At 46.0% G+C, this 26,576-nt stretch overlaps 1 protein-coding gene across 4 annotated transcripts in view; it reads left to right on the top strand.

The window, feature by feature from the left end:
• LOC121652349 (cyclin-dependent kinase 16-like) overlaps window positions 1-26,576 on the top strand; it is an 83,251-nt gene that overhangs the window by 32,775 nt on the left and 23,900 nt on the right. For 3 of the 4 annotated variants that reach the window (XM_042005094.1, XM_042005092.1, XM_042005091.1), the window contains 3 exons: window positions 1,138-1,258; window positions 1,397-1,494; window positions 1,593-1,698. In XM_042005094.1, the coding sequence (XP_041861028.1) occupies window positions 1,138-1,258; window positions 1,397-1,494; window positions 1,593-1,698 (325 nt within the window). Of the gene's footprint in view, window positions 1-1,137; window positions 1,259-1,396; window positions 1,495-1,592; window positions 1,699-13,735; window positions 14,151-26,576 lie in introns of those variants that run through there. The other variant, XM_042005095.1, reaches the window with a different exon arrangement.

Below are 26,576 nucleotides of genomic sequence, written 5' to 3'. Positions count from 1 at the left end.
AAATAAATTGGCAAAAGTCTGAAGGCATGCTAATATCAAGAGGGTGTAACCATTCAGTTATCACAAGCTTCCATTTTAAAGTAATTCCACCTGGAGTGAAATATATAGGGATTAGATTATGCTCAGACTTAAAAAATATAATCTCAATTAATATAGATCCCTTAATTCATAAAATAAAGACAAAATTGGACAAATGGAAATTGATAAATCTCACTCTATGGGGGAAAATTAATATTATTAAGATGGTTGTTGCTTCACAATTTAATTACGTCTCGATGACGATACCAGTAATCATTTCTGATGGGATCTTCAAACATATAATCTTACAGATTTCTTATGGAATGAGAAGAAGCCCAGAATTGGTCTGAAGAAACTGTTTGCTTCTAGGGATAGTGGGGGACTGGCCCTTCCAAATATGGAATTATATAATATAGCTTTTGAAATGAACAAGCTAACAAATAACTGTCATTACTAGGCCTCTGCAGAGCTGAATGACATGCAAATGACATCTGATTCAAATGTATTGAAGAAACATTTCATCTAAAAGTTGCAGGATGGTAGATCTCGAGGACCGGATTTGGGCACCCCTGACCTAATCAAAATAAAGGAAGATGATTGACTGACTGACTGACTGACTGACTGACTGACTGACTGACTGACTGACGGAGGGACGGACGGACAGACGGACACCTGAACCAAAGCATCTCTTAGTGTATAAACCCACTGGACACCTCAGTGCTGTGTCAGCATGCAGAAGATGAGGAATGAGGATCAGAGATGACTGTGATCCTGCAGATATGCCTCCACAGAGTCTTCATGAAGAGGTTTAATCCTGAATCTGAAACTAGATGTCTGTTTTTTTGTTTGTTTGTTTGTTTTTTGTTGTTTTTTTAACACCCAACCACATGACTGAGCGGTGATTCTGATTACCTGTGGTTATTACCTGTTAATCGTGAGATTGCCCCACCTCATAGCATCTGCTGATTTACTTTATTGATGTTTGTATTGATTATTGTCCACATACAGTAGCTGACCAGCTGACTTTAACTTGTCTCGATGAAAGCATCTGTGTGATGTTTGTCATGTTCTGGTGTAACTATGATGTCTTAATGCTGAGGTGTCTTGTATGTGTTTCAGGTTTGGCTCGAGCGAAGTCAATCCCAACAAAGACGTACTCCAACGAGGTGGTGACTCTGTGGTACCGACCACCGGACATCCTGTTGGGCAGCACTGACTACTCCACCCACATCGACATGTGGTACTGCATAGTACTATAGTGTAGCATAGTAGTCATGAACTAAAATACTATCCTGTATTAAGAGTGTAATTTATTGACTAATGATCAGCTAATGAGAATAATCAATCATCTTCTGTGTCTCTTTCTGTTGATCTTTAGGGGTGTTGGTTGCATTTTCTATGAGATGGTGACAGGACGTCCTCTCTTTCCTGGATCCACCGTTGAGGAGGAGCTTCACTTTATCTTTAAGTTGTTGGGTGAGAACCATTAAACTTCTGTTTAACAATCACTGAGAGCCAATCATTTTGATTGTTTAATATTTACAGGAAAGTAATTTCTGTGTTTTGGTGTGTAGGTACTCCCACAGAGAAGAGTTGGCCTGGGATCAGTTCTAACGAGGAGTTTGTGGCATTTAACTACCCTCAGTACAGAGCAGAAAGACTGAGCAACCACACCCCCAGGTACATGAACTAAGTCCTCCCAAGGTCCACGACAGCTTTGGATTTAAACAAATAAATGTGGGGTGGGGGTGGGCTGTGTGTGGGTTGTGAATTTCAGAGGGATAGGGGAGATGGGGGGATTCAGAGGCATTGTGATCTCTGGGGTGCTGGGACAGGCACTGGCGGCTGTATGGACGTCCTGCCCTCCCAGGTGTTGGGGGTTCCCCAGGGTGGTGTGTGGCCCTCAGGCTTGCAGGGTCCTGGGTTCTGTCCCTGGCTCATGCACTGGGGACCAGTGCCTGGCGGGGTTAGTGGGCTGCTGCCCTGGGTCCCCTGAAGCCCACGCTCCCTGGCGGTTGGGAGGGGGGACTCTGGTTGCAGCCTTTCTCTGCCTCGTTCTGTCTGGATGTGTTGCCGTTCCTCTGTGGTGGCTCCTGGTTGCCTGGGGCTTGGGGTCCTCTCGGTCTGCCTCTGATCCTTGGAGTGAGTGCGGTTGCATTTGCATAATCATGCAGTACAACTCACTTTTAATGCTTAATACACACACCTACACCAACACACACACACACACACCTACACACACACACACACACTAGTTGCTGGTGTGTTCGTTGCTTTTCATGGTTTTTACAGGTTTTCTTGTCTCAGGGGGCCTGTAGATGGTCTGCTGGTCTCTGGAAGCCTTCAGGATGTTTCCAGCTTCTTTCCAGGTGTAGCAGCTGTTTAGTTTCTCTGTTTAGCTTTGATTGCTGTTGTCATGGTTTGTTTTCTACCTTTTCTTTTGTTCTCCTTTTTTCCTATCTTTTCTCTTCCTATTCCTTCTTTATCCTATTCTATTCCTTCTGTTTCTCCAGTCCAGCAGATCGAAGCTCTTCACAGTACTGAAACAGCACTTTAAAGAGTTTTTAATGACCTGTTTTTAGTTACTGACTCTGGAAGTCCTTTTTTTTTTTTTTTTTTTTTTTTTTCTCACCTGTCTTGTCCAGCATCGTTGCAAACAGAATGATTGTCTGGCTGCCGTCTGGTGCCGGGCAATTTTACTCTATCAAGCAGGGATTTATACTACATGTATAAAGTCCCTCTTGATGATATGAAAAACTTTATTAAATCAAACTCTTAATGCTGGACTCGACCGGAGGGGACAGAGAGAGAGAGAGAGAGAGAAAAGAAGGGAGAGAGAAGAGGGAGGGGAGGGAGAGGGACAGAAAGGGTGTGGGGAGTGCAGGTGGGGACTTCAGACATCATACAAAAGACCATGTAATCCATACTACTTACAACATATATAGCTAAGATCATCCTAGCCAGTAGGTCATTACACAACTAGTTGATAATAGTAACAATAATAATAATCACAATAATAATAATAATAATAATAATAATAATAATAATAATAATAATAATAATAAGAGTAATAATAATAATAATAATAATAACAGAAATAATAAAATTTTAAGAATAATTATAAGAATAGAGAGAAAAGGTATATTGAAGAAAAAAAAATAAATAAAAATATGATAATAGATATAAGTGAAACTGCTGTATTCAAGAACACGCGCAGAGAAACCTGTGTGGATGTGCTGGAGGACTCGGCTACACGGCGACGCAGAGACTGTGTCAACATACCGAATATACGGAGTGGAGACGTTCAGGAAGGAGTGACCATGCAGAGTGATCATGCAGATGCCACCTCACCTGAACAGAGGCCAGAGTCAGGCCAGCGGTCCCGAGACCCAGGCCACCAGCCCCCCCGTAGGTAACAGACCCCGACCGGTCCACAGAGACGACCACTCGCCCGCCCAGGAAGACAGCAGCAGGAGACCCCAGCAGGAGCCCCCCCGCGGACACAGGGCACCGGCCCCGGCAGGCCGAGGCCAGCAGTCCCCGACCCCCCCCGAGCACCGGCCGCCCGGGACAGACGGGGCAGAGGGCCCGGGCCCAGGAGCGCAGGGACACCCCCCACCCCCACAGGCCGAGGGCCAGCACGCCACCCGGGGGGACCTGGCCCGCCCAGACGGCCACCGCCAGAGGCCAGCCCCACACCCCAGTGCCCAGCCGCACACCCCGAGAACTAATCCTGCCCCCCCCAGACCAACACACACACAAACAAACACACACTCTCCTTCCACTCCTCCATTCATCCTCCCACGCATACACCATCCATCCCTCACATACTCTTTCCTCCCGCACACACACACCATCCTTCCACCATCCATCCTCCCACACACACACCATCCTTCCACCATACATTCTCCCACACATACCCCATCCTCCCACACATACATCATCCTTCCACCATCCATCCTCCCACACATACACCATCCTCCCTCTCATACACCATACATCCACCTTCACATACCCCATCCTCCCACACACACACACACTATCCTTCCACTACCCATCCTCCCACACATACACCATTCTCCCACACATACACCATCCTCCCTCTTCTACACCATACATCCACCTTCACATACCCCATTCTCCCACACACACACACACACACACTATCCTTCCACTACCCATCCTCCCACACATACACCATTCTCCTACCCATACACCATCCTCCCTCTCATACACCATCCATCCTCCCACACACACACCATCCTTCCACCATCCATCCTCCCACACATACCCCATCCTCCCACACATACATCATCCTTCCACCATTCATCCTCCCACACATACCCCATCCTCCCACACACACACACACTATCCTTCCACTACCCATCCTCACACCATTCTCCTACCCATACACCATCCTCCCTCACATACACCTTCCTCCCACACAAACACCATCCTTTCACCATCATCCTCCCGCCACCTTATGTCCCGGGGGGACAGCCTCAGCCAGGAGGCGAGGAGACATGAGCCAGGCCCCCACCCCCCCACACCGCCCCAGCCCCCCACTCTCCACCCCCAAAACAGCCCCTTCCCCCCAGGGCCAGCAGCCAGAATCCCCCGGGACAGCCCGCCCACGCCCCGGGCCAATGCGACAGGCCACCCGGCCCGCCCCGCCCCCGGGCCATCCATGGAGACAGGGGCGCTTAAAGACCCCATCCCCCTTCCCTCCCCCACTAGTGAGGGAATATATTATGTGCTGTTTGCAATTAAAAGAGTTAAAATTGGGGGGCAGTAACTGCATTGAGGAGGGGGTGGGGCCACCTGAGCAGTCCCACCCACCTGACCTCGCATGTTCCGCCCCCCAAAACGTGTTTGTATGTTGCAAATGTTATTTGTGCTCAGTGACTAAGTGGAATTAAAAGCTGGGAGGCATGCTGCCGCTTGGCGAAGCAATGGGGCCACTATGATGACCCCCCTGCCCCGCCCAGCGCAACAAGCACACCTCCCACAGCCCTACCTGTGTATGTAGTGAAGAGTGGGGGAGGGGTCAGGAGATGTAGGTCCAGAGGGGAGTAAACCTCCCCCCTGGAAGACGACCCGCCAGGGGTTCAGGGCGCCCCCGTCCTCCGCCGGCCCCGAAGGGCGTCACAGGCCCGGAGCAGCCACCCAACCCAGGCACGCCACGAACCCCCCCAGGGGCCAGCCACCAGCCCAAGGGGCCACTTTCCTCTTTCTGAGTGGGAGGGGGGCGAGGCGAAGGAAGGGAACCCCAGGCCCACGCCCCCGACACCCGGCCAAGGCGCCCCCCAGAGGACACGTCCTAACCCCTGCAAACACACACACCCCTTTTTTTTTTTTTCCCCCTCCAGCCACTCACACACCCTCTCACACACCTCTATACACAAACACCTCAAAACGTGCACATACCTCCACACACACACCTCAGGCACATACCTATAAACACACACACCGGTGCCTCCATACACACACATGGAAACTTTCATACACACACGCCCACATACACACACACTCTCATACCCCTCCATACACATACACCACTACACACACATTCACATACATACCTGTCACGTTTCAGCAGACTGGACCCAGTGAAAGTCAGTAACCCAAGGATTGGTGTAAAGATAGTTTATTTGAACAATGTACTGGATTGGAAGGCGGTGTCAGGATCCTTTCAGGTAGCTCGTCTGTGAACGTAGGAGAAGAGGGGTGAGCAGGCAGAATAATCAGTGACAAAACTCAACTGACTGGGGCCACGTACCAGAAGGCATGAAGGAGTCCCACACAGCAGATATTTCTGGATGAGATGATAGGGGCAGCCAGAAGGATTTCCACCGCGACTCTGTTGAGCAGCTGAATTAAAGATGGTTAGAATGGGGCTAGTAGTGGGTTAATATGCTCCAGACTAATCCTTCCGATGGGAGTCCAGAGGGGTCCTTCCAGTAATAAAGGTTAAGTCCGTAATCCAAAATCCTAGTCCTAGAGACAATCCAAAAAGGTCAGAGTTCCAGAATAATCCAAACGACAGAACAGAGTTACCAGACTGGGGCAGGCAGAATCAGAAGATCCGGGTCAGAAGCAGGTCGGAGATCAATTCAGGCAGGCAGGCAGAAGAACAGGGCTGGAAACGTGCAGGGAATAAACCAAGACGATCTGGCAGAGAGAAGTTGTCACACACAGGTATAAAAAGAGCATAGCACAGGTGGAGCGCATCAGCAATCAGAGCAGAGCTGCAGGGAGGATGCCTTCAGGGACGGCTGGGAAATCCTGACCCCAGCCAAACACTGTGACACATACCTGCATATACACACAAACACCTCCATACATACTCACGCCTCCACCCACACCTTCACTCCTCCACACACACATCGACCTCCACATGCACACACTCACATATACACACCTTCACACACACACACACATACATCCCACATAGACCTCCACACATACACCCGCACACCCCTCACACACACACACATAGACGCACACACCCAGACCTTCATACACACCTACACACACGTACAGCACACACATCCCTCTACACCCACCCACACACAAGCATACCTACAGACACACACACACACACCCACCTATATATACACACACCCCCACCCAGGTTCTGGGGCTGCGACCAAGCACCAGGGCACAGACCAACCAGCCCCCGGCACGGCACATCCGGACGGGCCCAGCCCCCCCCAGCAGCGGCAGACCCCCCACCCCCAGGAGCGGGGGGAGACCCGATGCCCCAGAGCCCGGGGCCCCCACCCGGCCCACCCCGGGCCTGACCGGCCACCCGGCCAGGGGCCGACGGACACCGACCCAGGCACCCCGGCAGCCACCCCCCACCGCCACGAGGCAGCCCCACCCCGGGGCCCACCCAATGCCGCCCGCCCAGATCGGAACCCCCAGCCGACCCAACAGTGGAGCAGCCGAGATCCCCACCCAGGAGACAACCGGAGACCCGAAGCCACCAGGGACCCCCCACCCACATCCACCGTCATCCCAGCGAAGCCGCAATCCTCCACCTACATTAAGTGATGTAGCCAGTCACAGGGGACCAGAGGGAATGAAAGTCATCTGATTGGTTCCTGGAGGAGGCAGACATTGTCTCAATGCTGATGTGATCTAACAGGAGATTTCTAAACTGCTGGATAGACAAATTATTCTTATCTTTCCAGTTCACAAGAATAGTTTTCTTTGCGATGCATAAGACTGCGAGGACCAAGTTTATGGAGTGTATTTCTATGTTGGTGTCACCCAGGTCGCCCAGTAGGCAAAGTGTGGGGTTTGCAGAAAAACTGGTTTTAAACCATTTTGAGAGATCTTCACACACCTTAATCCAGAACCTTTGGACAGGTGTGCAGGACCACAGCGCATGGATGTAGCTATCAGAAGTGTTCTCAGAGCAGTGTGGGCAGATATCTGATGGTGAAAGGCCCATCCTGAACATCCTGTGTCCTGTATAATGAGTTCTATGGAGAATTTTGAATTGTATTAGTTGTATATTTGAATTCTGAGTCATTTTAAACGTGTTTAAACATATTTGTGACCATCTTTTCTGATCAAAGTTATTAGATAAATCATCTTCCCATTTTGAAGTTGGGAGAGATATCCTGTCTTCTAGCTTTGCAAGTAATCTATATATTTTTGATAATAATTTTGGAGTATTAAGATTCAAGAATTCTGCTATTCTGACAGGAAGCTGCAAGTCTAACTGTACAGGGGTATACTTCTTATATATAATTGATTTTAGTTGGTGGTACTCTAAGAATTTATTACTGATGATTCCATACTGTGAGATTATTGTGCTGAAAGATACCAAGTTTCCATTTTCTATTATCTGTCCTAACTGTTGTATTCCTTTAGTCTTCCATTGAGTGAAGTTTATCATCTTTTTGTTCTGCAGGATGTCAGGGTTGTTCCAGATGGGTGTAAGTCTACATGGAAAGAGGGAAGATCTGGCTATCTTACAGAATTCCCACCAAGCCATTAAGGAAAAACGGATGTTAAGGCTTTTAAAGCACTTATATGGTTTAATGGTTGAGCTGATGAACGGCAGGTCAGAGATGACTAAGTCCTCACACAAAGCCTGCTCCACATCTAGCCACGGCTCATCCAGATAATTGGGTTTGAGCCACTTGGAGATGTACTGCAGCCTGTTAGCTATAAAGTAGTGATTAAAGTTTGGTAGGTCCAGTCCTCCTCTATCTTTAGTCTGCTGTAAGGTTTTAAGACTGATACGTGATGGCTTGTTTTTCCAAAGAAACTTGGATATGAAAGAGTCCAGAGATTTAAACCAACTGGTGGAGGGTTTAGTGGTTATCATTGAAAATAAGTAATTAACTTTAGGTAGGATCATCATCTTAATGGTGGCAACTCTCCCCATTAGTGAGATGGGTAAGCGCCTCCACCGTAAGAGATCATCTTTTATTGTTTTTAGTAGCTGAACATAGATTAATTTTGTTAAATCTGATAATCTGGGGGAAATATTTATACCTAAATATCTAATGTTTCCTGTCTGTATTTTGATATTAGGGATGTTTTGTAGGTCACAGTTGATGGACATGGCTGTAGTCTTAGCCCAGTTAATGGAATAATCAGATATTGATGAGAACTTATTAATAACCGTGATTGTCTGAGAGAGTGATGTTTGTGAGTTCTGAAGGAAGAGTAATACATCATCTGCATAAAGACTTATTTTATGTTCTATATTTTTGCCCTGGATTCCTTTAATTTCTATATTTTGTCTAATAGCAGCTGCTAACGGCTCTATGAAAATGGCAAAAAGTGAGGGGGAGAGTGGGCAGCCCTGTCTGGTGACTCTGGAAGTCCTGCGGTTTTAATTCTTTTAGACCTGACTACAGCCTTTGACATGATGGACCACCAAATCCTCCTGGCTTGCTTGGAGCAGTGTATCGGTATCAGAGGAACTGTTCTGCGCTGGTTCCAGTCTTACTTGTCGGATCGGTCTTTTTGTGTTCACCTAGAGGAGTTTGCCTCAGCTGCAGCCCCTCTCAGTTATGGGGTCCCACAGGGGTCCATCTTGGGTCCACTGCTTTTTTCCCTGTATAAGCTGCCCTTGGGGCCTATTTTTCAGAAGCACAATATTTCGTACCATTCATCCCCTACATCCCCTTAAAGCCACAGGGGGCTTCTCTGGCTAACCTTCTCAGCTGTTTGTATGATCTAAAAGCGTGGATGGATTTAAATTTTCTCCACTTAAATAAGGAAAAAACTGATATTGTGGTTCTTGGAAGTTCTGAGCTTCTAAATGGTACAGTTAGTCCGCGTACTTCGTTGTGTCGAACCCATGCTAAAAATTTGGGTGTGATTATTGACAACTCCTTATTTATTGACAACTTCCACCAGCAGTTTAATTCTCTAGTCAAAAGTAGTTTTCTTCCATTTGAGGCCGAGTTTTTGTAGTTTTTGTAAGTCATTTTGTTTAAATCCAAACATGATTTCATCAAACAATATCATCTTGGGCATAAGTGGACACAACTTATTCAGTACTTGGTTGAGCCAAAGAGCTGGACAAATCTTTCTAACTCATTCTGAGTAGAAGAGTTAAGCTAAGTGTAGAAATGCTCCTTAAACAACTGAGTCTTTAGCTTGCTTCTAAAAGTGGATAAGGACTTTGCGGATCGGACAGAGTTTGGTAGATCGTTCCACCACCGGGGAACAACAGAGGAAAAGAGTCTAGCTACTGATGTGGCGTCTTTCGCTGGCAGAGCGTAACTGTGGAGAGGGAGTGTAGCTCTGGATTAAGGAGTGGAGGTAGACTGGAGCTGTTTGGGTTATTGTTTTGTAAGCCAGAAGCAGAGCTTTGAATCTGATGCACTGCAACTGGAAGCCAGTGGAGAGCGATTAGCAGCGGAGTGACATGAGCTCTTTTGGGCTGGTTGAAGACCAGATGTGCTGCTGCGTTCTGGATCATCTGCAGAGGTTTAACTGAGCATGCAGGCAGGCCAGCCAGTAAGGAGTTGCAGTAGTCAATGCGTGAAATGACCAGAGCCTGGACCAGGAGCTGGGCCGTGTGTTCATTCAGGTAGGGTCTGATCCTCCTGATGTTGTAGAGAGCAAATCGGCAAGATCAAGCAACCGAGGCAACGTGGTCCTGAAAGGTCAGCTGGTTGTCTACCATGACACCAAGATTCCTGGTAGAAGACATAGGCACAAGCGTGATGGAGTCAAGCTGCACGCTTATCTGTGGCGGTAAGGAAGGATTGGCTGGAAAGACAATAAGCTCGGTCTTGAACAGATTTAGCTGTAGGTGGCGATCCTTCATCCATGCGGAGATATCAGCAACGTGCTGATATTCACATTGAGACGTTGTGTCGTCAGGTGGGAAAGAAAGGAAAAGCTGAGTGTCATCTGCATAGCAGTGGTAGGAGAAACCACGAGAGCTAATGATGCACCAAGTGAGGAGGTGTATAGTGAAAAGAGAAGAGGGCCAAGCACCGAGCCCTGAGGCACCCCTGTTGTCAGCCCATGTGATCTGGACATGCCCCCTCCCCAAGATACTGTGAAGGATCTTCCTGTGAGGTAGGACGTAAACCACGAGAGGACAGATCCGGAGATGCCAAGCTCCGGGAGTGTGGAGAACAGTATATGATGGTTGACCGTGTCAAAGGCAGCAGACAGGTCCAGCAGTATAAGGACTGAGGATTGACCAGCGGATCTGGCAACCCGTAGGGAATCAGTAACTGACAGGAGAGCAGGTTCAGTAGAGCGGTCTTGCCTATAGCCAGACTGATATGGATCTAACAGGTTGTTGTCTTGGAGGAACTGTGAGACCTGACTGAAGACGGCACGCTCTAGTAGTTTAAACATGAATGGAAGCTGTGAGACCGGCCGGTAGTTTCCAACCTGGGCTGGGTTGAGTGTGGGTTTCTTCAGCAGCGGGGGAACCCGAGCTTGCTTGAAGGCAGAGGGAAAGACACCGGATTTAAGAGAGGAGGTGATAATATGGGTTACTGCAGGTTTGATTGTAAGTAAAATGCTCTGCAGGATGTCAGAGGGAACAGGATCAAGAGGACAGGTCATGGGTTTTGAGCTGACCAGAAGTTTAGAGACTTGGTCCTCATTTAGAGAGCGGAAGGAGCAGAGTGAGGCACCAGTAGCTGGTTTGGTAAGGCTGAGTTGGTCTGGCTCAGTGAATTGGTCACTGATGGTAGCAACCTTTTTAGTGAAGTAGGAAGCAAACATTTCTGCAATCAGCACAGTGGGAGGCTGAGCAGGTGGTGGAGATAGAAGAGAGTTAAACACCATGAACATGTCGTGTGTTGGGAGCATTGCAGATCTTGTTCTGATAAAAGGCTATCTTGGCTGCCTTTAGGCTGGATGTGAAAGTTTCAGGTTTTTGCTGGTACTCAGACAAGTCAGTGTGTTCTTTTAATTTGCGCCACTTTCTTTCTGCAGCCCCGAGTCCGGCTCTGTGCTCCCTCAGAACCTCTGTGAGCCATGGACTGGGAGGGTTTTGTCTGGCTGGTTTTGACACCAGAGGACAGAGTTTGTCCAGAGAGGAGGCGAGAGAGGAGCAGAGTGTTTCTGTAGCCTCATTAACAGCCAGTAAGGAGAAGTCTAAGTGTGAAAGGAGGGTAGAGTAAACCTCATCAGACAGCTGTGTAGGTCTGAGGGATCTCAAGTTTCTGCGGTAGGACGCTGTTTTTGGAGCCGCTTGAGTGACATGAGGAAGGAAGACAGAGAATTTAACCAGGAAGTGGTCTGAGAGGAGCAGCGGGGTGACGGACAGGTTGGCTGGGCTGTGGAGCAGTTTCTGGTCAGTACCAAGTCAAGAGTATTACCAGCTTTGTGTGTTGGAGGAGTCTGTACCAGTTTGAAACTGAAAGAGTAGATGAGAGCCAGAAAGTCAGTCGCTGTGGTTTGCCAATGTGAATGTTCATGTCTCCCATGACAATTAGTGGTGTGCCATCATCAGGAATGTCAGAGAGAATCGTGTCCATTTCAGAGACAAACTCATCTATACTGCCACCCGGAGGCGGTAAATGACCAGAATGTATGCAGTGATGGGTGTAGAGACCTTTACTGGTGATACTCAGGTGATGAGCAGGTAGCCATAGGACGGAGAGAAGTAAAGTTCCACTTCGTAGAAATAAGAAAGCCCGTTCCACCTCCTCGTCCAGCTGAGCGAGGTGTTTGGGTAAATTCTGCATTGACAGAAAGGGCAGCTGGTGAAGCTGTGTTTTCTGGACAGATCCAGGTTTTAGTCAGGGCTAGGACCTGACTGTCAGAGAGATTTATCAATGAACTGATGAATTCTGTTTTGTTAACTGCGGACTGACAGTTCCAGAGACCAAAGATAGCAGAGGATGTGACCGACGTGCACGCCATTGGAAAGGACAGGTTTTGCAGATTGCGGTGTCGATGGGTGACACATCTTGATCTGGACCATATCTGACAGGGATGGTTTTAAGCACATTGTGTGTTGATTTAATTGCAAGGAGGGTTAAGTTTGTGCCCTTTCTCGATGGACTCGCGCAGGTAGACTCGCAGGTCTGAAACTGACATCGGATCGCGAGAGTGAACTCTGAACTCAGTGCTCCCCACTAGTGGAAGAATTGACGTAACAACCATGGCAACGCAAAAGTTGCCTGTAAGTATGAAGATGGTGGCGTATGACAATGCTTTAAACTGATGTTCCTTTTTACGTACATAAGGGATTATGCTATCATGCTATCACACCGGGCCGACAGGACAAGGGACTCCGGGAAAAATAGATGGGAGGCCTGAGGGAGGAGGAATCTGAATGCAGAAATAAAGATAGCAAAGGCCTGCTATGCTCTCAGAGTGCAGGGCTTCCTGACCTCCTACAACACACAGAGCATGTGGAAGGGTATCAAAACCATTTTGAACAGTAAACAAAAGGAGACACATGCTATTAGCTGATCCTTCGTTACTGGATGTCCTAAACATGTTTTATGCTCAGTTGGAGGCTTCTAACACCTCCTAATGATTCAGACTTATGACTTACAGGGAAAACCATTGGGTGCAGCTTTCCATCCATGGAGGACATTTATATCAGTAGCTGCAGGAGCAGGGGGGATCCTACCCACCCTTCTGTTGAACTATTTGCTCCCCTTCCATCTGGGAGAAGGTTGCACAGCATCAGAGCAAAAACATTCTAGCTGAGGTCCAGCTTCTTCCTCGTCGCTGAGACTTATAAACAGTGGTCAACGTGGTAATGTCACTCAGTCGGCCACAAACAGAGGTGGCCTCACAGTGACTCCATGTTGCTATTTATTAATTTATTGATCACAGGGGGAATATCTGTTTTATCTTTTATGGTTTTTAGCATTTTTATTTTTGTTTTATCTTGTTTTTTTTTATCTACTGTCGATGTTCTCTTGGGCTTTAAGAGGAATACATTTTGTTCTTTAAGTTAATAAAACGTGTGACAATGAAAAATTTTGACTTTGAACGCAAACATCCTGGTCGGGAAGGAACATCAGCAGCTAGACCTCCCTCAAGAAGATAAATATAGACGTCTGTTACTATCCTTTTATCACTGCTCTGTAAAGTGTCAGAACTTCTCAAGAGCACCCAACTGCAGCCAAGATGGCAGACAAGGATGCCACCATACATTAATAATAATGGTTTGAATTTCAGTAGCATTGGTCAAGGCACCCAAAGCGCTTTACACTGTATCCATTATTGATTCACTCCTCATTCATACCAGGTGATGATAGCTACATGTGAAGCCAAAGCTTCTTTGGGGCAGACTGACGGAAACGTGGCAGCCAGTCCATGCCTACAGCCTCTCCTACCACCACTGAACATTCATACACCTGCAATGCCAACACTGGAGGTAAGGAGGCTGAAGTCTCTTGACCAAGGACATAATGACAGATCGACTGGGGGAGCAGGAATCATAACGCCAACCTTTCAATCACTGGATCACCCGCTCTACCTTCTGAGCCACTGCCGCCCCTCAACTCAAGTCTGGAGGCCTGGTGGTCTTGACTGGGGATGCTGGTCTTCATCGCCATAGACGTTGACCGCCTCAACTCATTGTCATGTCATGTTGGTCATGGAAAGAGAGTTCATTAAACAAACACAAGTGGACAGATGTGTTTAAACTGGATTAAATGTTAGGTGCTAATAAATTTTGCAACTGTTTGTTTTTTGTTTTTGTTTTTTTTTTTAATTTATGCTACAATAAAAAGTTTAAATGGTATGATAACGTAATTGTTCAGTAATCACTAACAGATGATCAAGGGTTTTTATTGCATTTACAGTGAGTTGCATACATAGTGGATGGGAAAATATATTGGGAAAGGGAAAGGTAAAACCAAGTTTAGTCAAGAGTAAATATGGTTGATTGTCTCTGTTTAACAGTCTGGTCTCTCCTTCATCTCCAGGAGTTTGATCTTCAAAACAGTGAAATGATCCAATCAAACTTTGTGGTGCTCTAAAGAATATCCTTTTTTATTTTAAAAGAATAAAATGCTGACCACAATAACCAATAATTTACTTCCATTTTCCAAGCCAGCTTACCGTTTTCCATCTGGGAACATCACATAAAAGACTAGTTGTTTTAGCTCATCTCTAGTCTTCATCCTACACCTGTGAGCTCTTCAATAATCCTCAGTAGCTAAAAGATTGATTAAAAAAATGAAAAACATATCCACGTGAACACATAAATGGGACAGCTGACATTTCCATTTACCTGCTGGTTACTAAAATTCAGCATCCTTAGTTTTATTCTACATCAGGAACATTCGGTCAGAAGACCATTATACTCATGAGATCATCATGAATGTTCTGGAAGAAAAGAGTAACGGAGTAAAGTGAGAACGTTCAATTAATGATAGAGAATAAAAATACTAGGCAGCGTTATTTCTGCTTTTTTTTGCTTCAGGTACTTTTAAAGATGTTTGGGCTCTAGTTGCCTTTATTTTAACAGTAGCTGGACAGGAAAAATGGATCGGACCGAATAAGGAATGACCTGCAGCAAAGGGCCCCAGGCTGGGATTCGAAACTGGGCCGGCTGCACAGAGAAACTGTAGCTCTGTAAAAGAAATTGAATGAAACCTGAATAAAATTGATCAAATTTTCTTTGACTAAAACAGTTGTTTTGAGAATGGGCAGTAAATACAAATGTTTTTAACCCTGATTTAACCTGTTAAACCCTAGGGGGTTTTTGCAGATGTGGTTTGCCTGAACAGACCTACCCAAATGAAATCAACAATAACTTTAGTTATCAGGTCAATATGCATAATCTTAGTCTCATGTATATCTAACAGAAAATATCCCAGTGTCGGGAACATTTTGAATGTTCATATACCTGAGCAAATTGTGATAAACCAAAAGAAAACATTTTTATCCTTGCCAAATTTTACTTTACCTTTTTTTTTTTTTTACATGGTGAAAAACATCATGATAGACATTATTCTATGCAAAAAAATGTCACTGCATGCATTCAGTAATGCTTTGACTACAACTGTACCAAGTTAAATAAGAATAAAACAAAGCTCTTAGATTTTTGAAGGTTTTAGTCTGGATAAACCCAAGGAAGACTTCAAATTCCTTCAGAACTGGAGAACACCTCACCAGGGAGGTATCCTAACCAGATGCCCGAGCCACCTCATCTGGTTCCTCTCGATGTGGAGGAGCAGCGACTCTACTCTGAGCCCCTCCCAGATCACAGAGCTTCTCACCCTATCTCTAAAGGAGAGCCCGACCACCCTGCAGAGAAAACCCATTGCAGTTGCTTGTATTCGCGAGCTTGTTCTTTCGGTCACTACCCACAGCTCGTGACCATAGGTGAGGGTAGGAACGTAGATCGATCGGTAAATCGAGAGCTTTGCCTTTTGGCTCAGCTCCTTCTTCACCACGACCGATGCAGAATCCGCATCACTGCAGACGCAGCACCGATCCACCTGTCCATCTCCCGCTCCATCCTTCCCTCACACGTGAACAAGACCCTGAGATACGTGAACTCCTCCACTTGGGGCAGGACCATATTGCAGACCCAGAGAGAGCACTCAACCCTTTCCGGCTGAGGACCATGGTCTCGGACTTGGAAGCGTTGATTCTCATCCCAGCCGCTTCACACTCGGCTGTGAATCGCTCCAGTGAGAGCTGAAACCTGACGAAGCCAACAGAACCACATCATCTGCAAAGAGCAGAGACCCAATCCTGAGGCCACCGACCCGGATCCCCTCAACACCTCGGCTGCACCTAGAAATTCTGTCCATAAAAGTTATGAACAGAATCAGTGACAAAGGGCAGCCTTGGCGGAGTCCAACCCGCACTGGAAACGACTCTGATTTACTGCCGGCAATGTGGACCAAGCTCTGGCACAGGGACCGGACAGTTCATACAAGCGGGTCCGGCACTCCATACTCCCGGAGTACCCCCCACAAGAGTCCCTGGGGGACACGGTTGAATGCCTTCTCCAAGTCCACAAAGCACACGTAGAGTGGTTGGGCAAACTCCCATGTGACCTCAAAGACCCTGAAGAGGGTGTAGAGCTGGTGCACTGTTCCACGACCAGGATGAAAACCACACTGCTCCTCCTCAATCCGAGGTTCAACTATCCAACTGACCCTCCTCTCCAGCACCCCTGAATAGACCTTACCAGGGAGGCTGAGGAGTGTGATCCCCCTGTAGTTGGAGCACACCCTCTGCCAGTCCAGGGGAACTGTCCCTGATGTCCACGCGATGCTGCAGAGACATGTCAGCCAAGAGCCTTAAGGAACTCTAGGCGGACCTCATCCACCCCCGGGGCCTTGCCACCGAGGAGCTTTTTAACTACCTCAGCGACCTCAGCCCCAGAGATAGGAGAGCCAGCACCAGCTACCCCGAGACTCTGCTTCCTCATCGGAAGACATGTTGGTGGGATTGAAAAGGTCTTCGAAGTATTCCTTCCACCGCCTCACAACGTCCCAAGTCGAGGTCAGCAGCCCCCCATCCCCACTGTACACAGTGTTGATAGAGCACTGCTTTCCCCTCCTGAGCCGCCGGATGGTGGACCAGAATCTCCTCGAAGCCGTCCGGAAGTCATTCTCCATGGCCTCTCCAAACTCCTCCCATGCCCGAGTTTTTGCCTCCCCGAACTACAAAAATATGTAATGACTTGGTGCTTGTGACCTTTTGATGCTGTACACGTAGACCAGAACACTGCATAGATGTTTGATTAAGATCATACACATGTTATATATTCAAAGAAATTAAAATAATATCCTACAACCTGCAGCTACCTATCAGGGTGGCAGAATTCTTAAATCTTAAATCTCAAAAATATATAGACTATTATCCAAACTAGAAGACTCAATCTGTCTTCCAACTTCAAAATGGGTGGCTGACTTATCCAGTAACTTAAATCAAGATGAATGGTCACAAATATGTTTAAACACCTTTAAAATGACTAAGAATTCAAATATGTAACTAATACAATTCAATATTTTGCATAGACCTCATTATACAGGACAAAGGATGTTCAGGATAGGTCTGTCACAGTCAAACATCTGCACACACTGTAATGAAAACACACCTGACAACTATCTCCCTGCCTTGTGGTCCTGCACACCTGTCCGCAGATTCTGGCTTCAGGTATGGGAAGACATGTCAACGTGGTTTAAATGTAATATTCCTGCAAACCTCACACTGTGTCTACTAGGTCACTTGGGCTGCCTACTGCCACCAGTTGACTTCCCTCTGGACTTACATCCCCAGACCCCTCTCCTCCCCCATTAAAACACATGTTATGATATTGATGAATGCTTTTATTTAGTCTGAGAAAGGTGCATATGGTCTCCTAAATTGGCACGGGAAACTGGCAGCACAAAATGTATTTTCATTTGAACGTTAAGCCTATAAACATAAATAGGCAAACAAATAAAGTGTTTTAAAGCGTTTAAGCGTTTCAGTGTTATAAAGCACATAGCCAATGCTGCTGTTGTTGTCTGCACTGATTACCTCGCTGAACCTGTCCCAAACCTGTGATTTAGCCATTTGACCCTCCTTCTTTTTAAGGACGTAAACTCCCGAACGAATGTTATTCAACACTTCTTCTTCCATCTTTTGTTGCTTGTCTGCTTGGCGCTTTCTGCACATAGCCTGCGTAGCCTACTACGCGCCTATGTGGACATTACGTTATAAAACGTGACCTGTGTTTAAATAACTGATAAATATTTTGTCTTACATGTTATAGTAAGAAAATGTAGGCACTGATTAAGGTCTTTATTTTCAGTTTGACAAAAAATAAAATTAATAGATAGAACTAGATATTTCAGAATAGTAAACCACACCAACCCGCCCCACAGTGAAGCGAAAATTCTTTGACCCGCACGGGACCCGCAGGTTAGGGGGCGGCCCGGGCATCACTAGTTCCAGGGGTGTGCGGCTGAAACACTGGGGTGGGTGCTGGCCCGTGCTGGGTGGTTGTCTGTGGGGGCCTGGTCCTCCTGGGCATGTTGCAGGAGGGCCTTTGCTCTGGCCGCCCTGGATGGCCGGTGCCTGGTGGGGATGGTGGCTGCTGATCTTGGCCCTGTGACCACGGGGGGTTCTGGCTGGGGCCTTCCTCTGCTGCCCTCTGGTTGCGTCCGGGGTGGTCTTCATGGTGGGGGGGGTTTGGGTTGGTGCTTCAGGATTGCTGCTGATGGCCCGGGTCTCTGGGCCGCCCTAGTCTGCCTCTAGCCTCCGTACAGCCGTGGTCACATTTGCAGGTTCGCAGTCATCTCTGATCCCTCCTCATTCCTCATTCTCTGCATGCTGACTCAGCTTGGTTTACCTGTAAAAGCTGTAGGAAATTCTCTGATGTGTTACTGTACAGGTGTAGCAGCTGCTTGTCTGGTGTTAGGTTGGATTGAAGCTTGTTGCTTCTATCTGCTGGATCTTTGTCTCCTCCCCTTTTTTCTCAACCGATTAGGTCCAGCAACAACAAATCAATCAATCAATCTGATTATCAAGAGGACTTTGTACCCATAAAGTTCCACTTGGCAGAAGGAAATTTGTTTGGCACAACACAGCAGTCAGACCATCATTCTGCCACCACCATGCTGGACAGGACACAGTAAAAACAAAAACTGAAATAAAGACAGTGACCATGTGCAACACCCTCCTATAGGCAGATTGTTCAGTTTTACTGGACACAAACTGCATTATTTTTATGTGAAACTAATGAGTAAGGCAAGGCAAGGCAGTTTATTTGTACAGCACATTTCATGTACAGGACAATTCAAAGTGCTTTACATAAAACAAAGACATTACAGATATTTGGAATAGTAAAAGGCATCAACACATAATCACAATAAAATAATAAATTACATTAAAATGATTAAAAGCAAGATAAGTTAAAAAGTTAACGTGCAGATTTCATGCATAGGCGCATGAGAAAAGAAATGTTTTTTTTTTACCAAAGTCTTTTTATTTAACAAATGCTTAGCAACAATCATACATAGTCAGTGAACAATGTTTCTCTTTTTTTCCTCCCAAAACCCTGCCCTCAACAAGTAAACAATATCTAGCCAGAAAAAATAAATACAATGATGAGAATAATTAGGAAATAATAAAATAATTAAATAGATTAATTTAAAAAAATAAATAAAAAATAAAATGAAATAAAATAAAAATAATAATAAAAATAAATAAATAAATAAAATAAATAATAATAATAATAATAATAATAATACATAACAAAAAATTACAAGACATGCTATGCCATTTTACTTGCTTCTATATTGTCAAAGTGAATTAGGAAAGGTTGCCAGATATCATAGAATTTTTGTATAGAGCCTTTCATTGTGTATCTGAGCTTTTCCAACTGAATATAATACATGACATCTTTAACCCAGTGCCCATATACAGGTGGATGTGAATCTTTCCATTTTAATAAAATCACTCTTCGTGCCAGAAGAGTACAGAAAGCTATCAGATTAGCATGTAATTTAGTCACAGGCACGTTATCAAGAGACACTCCAAAAATGGCAATGGATGGGCAAGGGGATAGAGTGATGCCACATATTTTCGAGATGTCGCCAAATATACATTCCCAAAAATTATTCAATTTTGAACAAGTCCAGAACATATGTAATAAGGTAGCAGGTTCTTGCTTGCATCGATCACATGTGGGATCAAAACCATCCTTAATTTTACTGAGTTTAGTTTTTGAGCAATGGAGACGATGTACCACCTTGAACTGGATAACCACATGCCTAAGACAAATAGATGATGAGTAGATTCCATCAATAATCCTTTGCCAGGCGTCGTCCGATATCTCTTTACCAAGATCTCCCTCCCATTTACATTTGAGCGAATTCAAGGCAGTCAGCTTATAATTACTCAACAACTCATAGATCACACTTATAACACGTTTGGCATCTGGTTTTAGTTTAAAGATGTCATCTAAAAGAGACATAGGCGGACAAGAGAGAAAAGCACTAATATTACTGGCAACGAAGTTTCGAAGCTGTAGGTATCTGTAGAAATGAGACCTAGGAATGTTAAATTTAGTCACCAGTTGTTCAAATGAGCTAAAGACATTGTCAGCGAAGAGCTCATACACTGAGGTTATTCCAAGGTTTGTCCAGATGTTGAATGCCTCATCAGTCATTGATGGTGGGAACATGCAGTGTCTCTGGGGAGGTGCGACAAGGGACAGTTCAGTCAGTTTAAAGTGTCTTCTGAGCTGGTACCACAGCTTAAGTGAATGAATGATAAGTGGGTTTGAGGTAAAACTGGAGATGGGACCCGCTAGTGGTAATCTGGCACATAGCAGGGACCACAGTGAAGAATGTTGCACAGATAATTTCTCTAGTGTTGCCCATGCTGGTAAGTTGTCACGCTCCTTCGTCCAATATAGCAACGCCCTCACATTAGATGCCCAATAATAAAATAGAAAGTTTGGGAGTGCCAGACCTGCTGCGCTCCGGGGTCTTTGCAATATGTTCTGTTTTAATCTAGGTGTTTTCACTGAAACATGGCTAAAGGATAACACTCCAGACTCTGCCATACAACTGGAGCAGCTAACCTGCTACAGAGCGGACAGGGCTATCACAGACAGAGGGAAGACCCGGGGTGGCGGGGTCTGTGTTTACATCCGCGATGCGTGGTGCCGGGATGCTACTGTGGTAGGCAAACATTGCTCACCACTGGCAGAATTTATGATTGTGAAGTGCAGGCCTTTCCATCTACCCAGGGAAACAAACGCAATTCTTATATTTGCGATTTACATCCCACCGACAAACAACAACAGTGATAGAAACGCAGCGCTTAACGAACTGTATCAGGCTATCAGTGAACAACAGACGGCACATCCAGACGGTTTCACCATCCTCGCTGGAGATTTCAACCATGCTGACCTCAAAGCCGTTCTTCCAAAGTTTCACCAGCATGTGCACTTCCCAACAAGGGGAGACAACATCTTGGACTTAGTGTACACATCACATAAAGGAGCTTACAAAGCCATCCCCCTCCCTCACATCGGGCTCTCCGATCACCTCACTGTTATGCTAATGCCAGCATACAGACCGAGAGTGAAACTCATCAAGCCCAGCATCAAACAAAAGAGAGTGTGGCCACAGGGGGCCACATCTGCACTACAGGACTGCTTTGAAACAACAGACTGGGACATGTTCAAGCAAGCAGCCACCTACAATGACACTACAGACATTGAGGAGTACACAGACACGGTGACCTCCTACATCACCAAATGCATTGATGATGTGACACACATTAAAACCATCACCACTCGGGCTAACCAGAAGCCATGGCTGACAGGGGATGTCCACAGGCTGCTGAGGGCCAGAGACAACGCCTTCAGAGCAGGGGATGAATCCGGCCTGAGAACAGCAAGAGCCAACCTGTCCCGGGGCATCAGGAAAGCAAAGAAGGACTACACACACAAGATAACCTCACACTTCAGAGACAGCAAGGATGCACAGAGTCTCTGGCAGGGCATTCAGGCCATCACAGACTACAGGCCCGCGCCACGGAGCTGTGAGAGCGACACCACTCTGCTCAACAACCTGAATAGCTTCTTTGCACGCTTTGAAGCAGAGAACAACACCACCCCACAGAAAACCCCACCATCTCCTCACGACCAGACCCTGTGTCTGTCTGCCGCCAGCGTGAAGAGGACACTCTCCACCATCAACACACGGAAAGCAGCAGGACCAGATAACATCCCCGGTAATGTGCTGAAAGAATGCGCAGAGGAGCTGAAGGATGTATTCACAGACATCTTCAACACCTCCCTTAAACAAGCAATTGTCCCGTCATGCTTTAAAGCCACTACAATCATACCTGTGCCAAAGAAATCATCACCATCCTGCTTCAATGACTACCGTCCTGTGGCACTGACACCCATCATCATGAAGTGCTTTGAACGGCTAGTCATGTCTCATGTCAAATCCACCCTCCCCCCCACCCTGGATCCCTTCCAGTTTGCATACAGAGTCAGACGATCCACAGAGGATGCAATTTGCTCTGCCCTCCACCCAGCTCTCACTCACCTGGACAAGAAGGACTCATATGTGAGAATGCTGTTCATAGACTTTAGTTCAGCATTCAACACCATCATACCACAACAACTCATCTGCAAACTGGACAAACTGGGCCTCAGCACCTCCCTCTGCAACTGGCTGCTTGACTTCCTAAGTCAGAGGCCACAAGTGGTGCGTGTAGGCAACAACACCTCTGGCAGCATCACCCTGAGCACAGGGGCTCCTCAAGGCTGTGTGCTCAGTCCCCTGCTCTTCACTCTGCTCACACACGACTGCACACCAACCTACAGCTCCAACCATCTTGTGAAGTTTGCGGATGACACAACTCTGGTGGGGCTCATCACCAAAGGAGATGAATCCCACTACAGGAAAGAGGTCGACCTCCTAACCAGCTGGTGCAAGGACAACAACCTTCTGCTGAATGTCAGCAAGACAAAGGAGATAGTTGTCAACTTTCAGAGAGGCCACACACAACACCTGCCACTAACCATCAACGGCACTGCAGTGGAGAGGGTGAGCAGCACCAAATTCCTGGGGGTGCACATCAGTGAGGACCTCTCATGGACCACTAACACCACATCACTGGCAAAGAAGGCACAACAACGCCTCTACTTCCTGCGTAAGCTCAAGCGCGCCAGCGCTCCACCACCCATTCTGACCACATTTTACAGAGGGACCATTGAAAACATCCTTACCAGCTGCATCACCGTGTGGGGTGGGAGCTGCACTGACTACAACAGGAAAGCCCTGCAGCGCATTGTGAATACAGCTGGCAAGATCATTGGAGCAACACTCCCCTCCCTACAAGACATCTACAGCACACGCCTCACCCGAAAAGCCATCACCATTGTGAGCGATGCAAGCCACCCCGCACACAACCTGTTCAGCCTCCTGCCCTCTGGACGGAGGTACAGGAGCCTCCACTCCCGCACCACCAGACTCACCAACAGCTTCATCCATCAGGCTGTGAGACTGCTAAACTCTCGCCCCACCCCCCTGCCCCTACCCCCTCCCCCCCAACCCCAGCCCCAACTAAACTCTCGCCCCCACCCCCCTGCCCCTACCCCCTCCCCTCCAGCCCCAGCCAGCAGAACCAAAGACTGTTAACATTACTGCTACTAAGTATGCTGCTAAGTGCGATTACTGCCTTGCACTACAAACCCTGCAAACACTTGTATTACTTGAACTGCCTTGCACTATAAACCCTGTAAATACTTGTAACTTTAAACTGCACTACAAACCCTGAGAATACTTGAAACTTTAACTGGAGCTGCTTCCTCACAGTATATCTCTTCATATTGTAAAACTACTGGAAGACTCAAATGCACATATGCTGATCTTGTTTGTGATACCTCTTAGCCTTGTTTTTGATACCTTTTATTTATTTAAGGACCAGACTTGTCTGTGCACTTTATTGTTTGTCTTGTCCTACTTGTCTTGATACCTGTATACGCATGGGACAGTGAGAAACGTAATTTCGATTCCTTTGTATGTTATGGGCATGTGAAGAAATTGACAAATAAACCTGACTTTAAGACTTTAAGACTTATTCCAAACAAAAGAAGAGATTTGACTATTCAGATTTTTTAAAAAGGATTTGGTTAAAACTAACGGAAGACATTGGAACAGATATAAAAATTTGGGAAAGATATTCATTTTAATTATATTTATTCTACCACCGAGCGAGAGAGACAGCAGCTCCCATTTTTCAAAATCTAGCTTTAACTTAGACAATAGGAGCTGGTAATTTGCTTTGTAGAGATCCTTGTGATTACTTGTGACCCATATGCCCAAGTATTTGAACAGTTTATCGGATTTAACAGTGATATCGGACGATATGAACTGCAATCAAGATTATCCTTATCCTTTTTGAGGATCAGAGAAATTACTGCCTGACGCATTGTTGGTGGTAGAGACTGTGAGATAAAAGATTCTTCAAATGTTGATTTTAAAAGTGGATTAAGTTGGGCCGAAAATTTCTTATAAAATTTGGATGGATATCCGTCGGGTCCAGAAAAGAAATTGGATTTAAAAATGTCTACATTTGGGGAAAGTTTAATCTCCACTGGCAGTTTGTTCCATTTGTTTGCAGCATAACAGGTAAATGCTGCTTCTCCATGTTTAGTTTGGACTCTGGTCTGGACTAGTTGACCAGAGTCTTTGGATCTAAGAGCTCTGCTAGGTTTATATTCTCTGAACATATCTCAGATGTATTCTGGGCCTAAACCATTCTGGGATTTGTAAACAAGCAGAAGGGTTTTAAAATCTATTCTGTGACTGACTGGAAGCCAGTGTAAAGATTTCAAAACTGGTGTGATGTGTTCAGATCTCTTAGTCCTGGTAAAAACTCTAGCAGCAGCATCTGGATGAGCTGCAGATGTTTAATGCTCTTTTTAGGAAGTCCTATTAAAGACCATTACAGTAATCCAGCCTACTGGAGATGAATGCATTGGATGAGTTTCTCCTGGTCTTACTGGGAGACTAAACTTTTAATTCTGTTGATGGTAAAAAGCTTCTTAGTGAAGCTTTGATGTGGCTGCTGAAAGTCAGGTCTGAGTCTATCAACACTCCAAGGTTACCAACTTGGTTGGTGATTTTAAGAGCCCGAGTCTCCAGGTGTTTACCAATGCTGACCCTCTTCTCTTTCCACCAAACAGAATAATCTCAGTTTTGTATTCATTTAATTGTAGGAAATTCTCCTTCCTCCAGGTGCGATTGGACTTGGTTTTATCTTCTGGTTTTTCGGTGTCTAATCTGAGGATCTGTGACGTGGTTTTCTCTGATCATTTACCGGTGACAGTCAGCATCACTCTGCCCAGCGATGTTTTTAAACCTCCTGCCCCAGTTCATAATGTCCGTATGCTTAACCCTTCCATTGCTAGTCGGTTTTCATCACTATTCCTCACAGAGCATGTGTTTCCTGAGAGTCATGACACGGATAAACTCAGCTCTTGGTTTCATTCCACCTGTCAGACAATTTTAGATATTGTGGCTTGTCTTAAACCCAGGCTCCCTAAAACTAATGCTGAGCCGTGGTTGGATGAAACAACTCGTGCTGTCAGACGCCAGTGCCAAAAAGCTGAACGAAAATGGAAGAAGGATAAACTCCAGGTGTTGTTCCAGATTTTAAAGGGCTGCTGGCATCATTATCAAAAAAACTGTGAGAGATGTAAGAAGAAAATATTTGTCTGGTATTATTATGTCAAATCGCCATAAGCCTCGGGTTTTATTCAAAACAACAGATTGTGTTCTCAATGTTCCTCAAAAGGTTGGTGTTGATCCCCCAATGGAGGCATGTGAAAACATTTTACATTTATTTGTAGATAAGGTGACCTCTGTTAGGGCTCAGATATTATCCTCTGTCTTTGACCCAATCTCTATTCCCTGTTCTGCTGTTTTTCACCAGTTTGAACCTGTTTCTTTGTCTTTTCTCTGTGAGATTGTTGGTCATCTGAAGCCCTCAGGTTCCCCTACAGATGCTCTCCCACCACGACTATTCAAAGAGCATATTTCCACTTTAGGACTATCGGTTCTTGCTGTTATTAACAGCAGTCTGTCCCCTGGTCTGGTTCCTAAAGAATATAAGCATGCTATAGTCCAACCTCTGCTCAAAAAACCCAACCTTGAGCCCACCATTCTGTGTAACTTCCGACCAATTTCCAAACTTCCTTTCATTTCTAAAATCCTATAGAGGATTGTTTGTACACAGATAAAAGAGTTTTTAGAGGTAAATAATGTTTTTGAGGTTTTTCAGTCTGGTTTTAAATCTCTTCATAGCACTGAGTCGACTCTACTGAGGGTTTTTAATGATCTTTTATTAGCTACAGGTTCAGGTGACCATGCGATTTTGGTTTTATTGGATTTAACAGCAGACTTCGACATAGTGGATCACAACATTTTAATGACCCGTCTGGAGCTCTGTGTTGGCATTTATGGTACTGCTCTGGAATGGTTCAGGTCCTACCGGTCTGAGAGGACATTCTCTGTTAAATTGGACCATTTCCAGTCATCCCCTGCTCCTCTATCCTGTGGTGTCCCCCGGGGGTCCATTCTTGGGCCTTTACTCTTTTC

The sequence above is a fragment of the Melanotaenia boesemani genome, chromosome 13 (genome assembly GCF_017639745.1).
Source record: "Melanotaenia boesemani isolate fMelBoe1 chromosome 13, fMelBoe1.pri, whole genome shotgun sequence".
NCBI lineage: Eukaryota > Metazoa > Chordata > Actinopteri > Atheriniformes > Melanotaeniidae > Melanotaenia > Melanotaenia boesemani.
The sequence above is the reverse complement of the archived record's forward strand: the minus strand, read 5'-3'. Positions and strand labels throughout refer to the sequence as shown.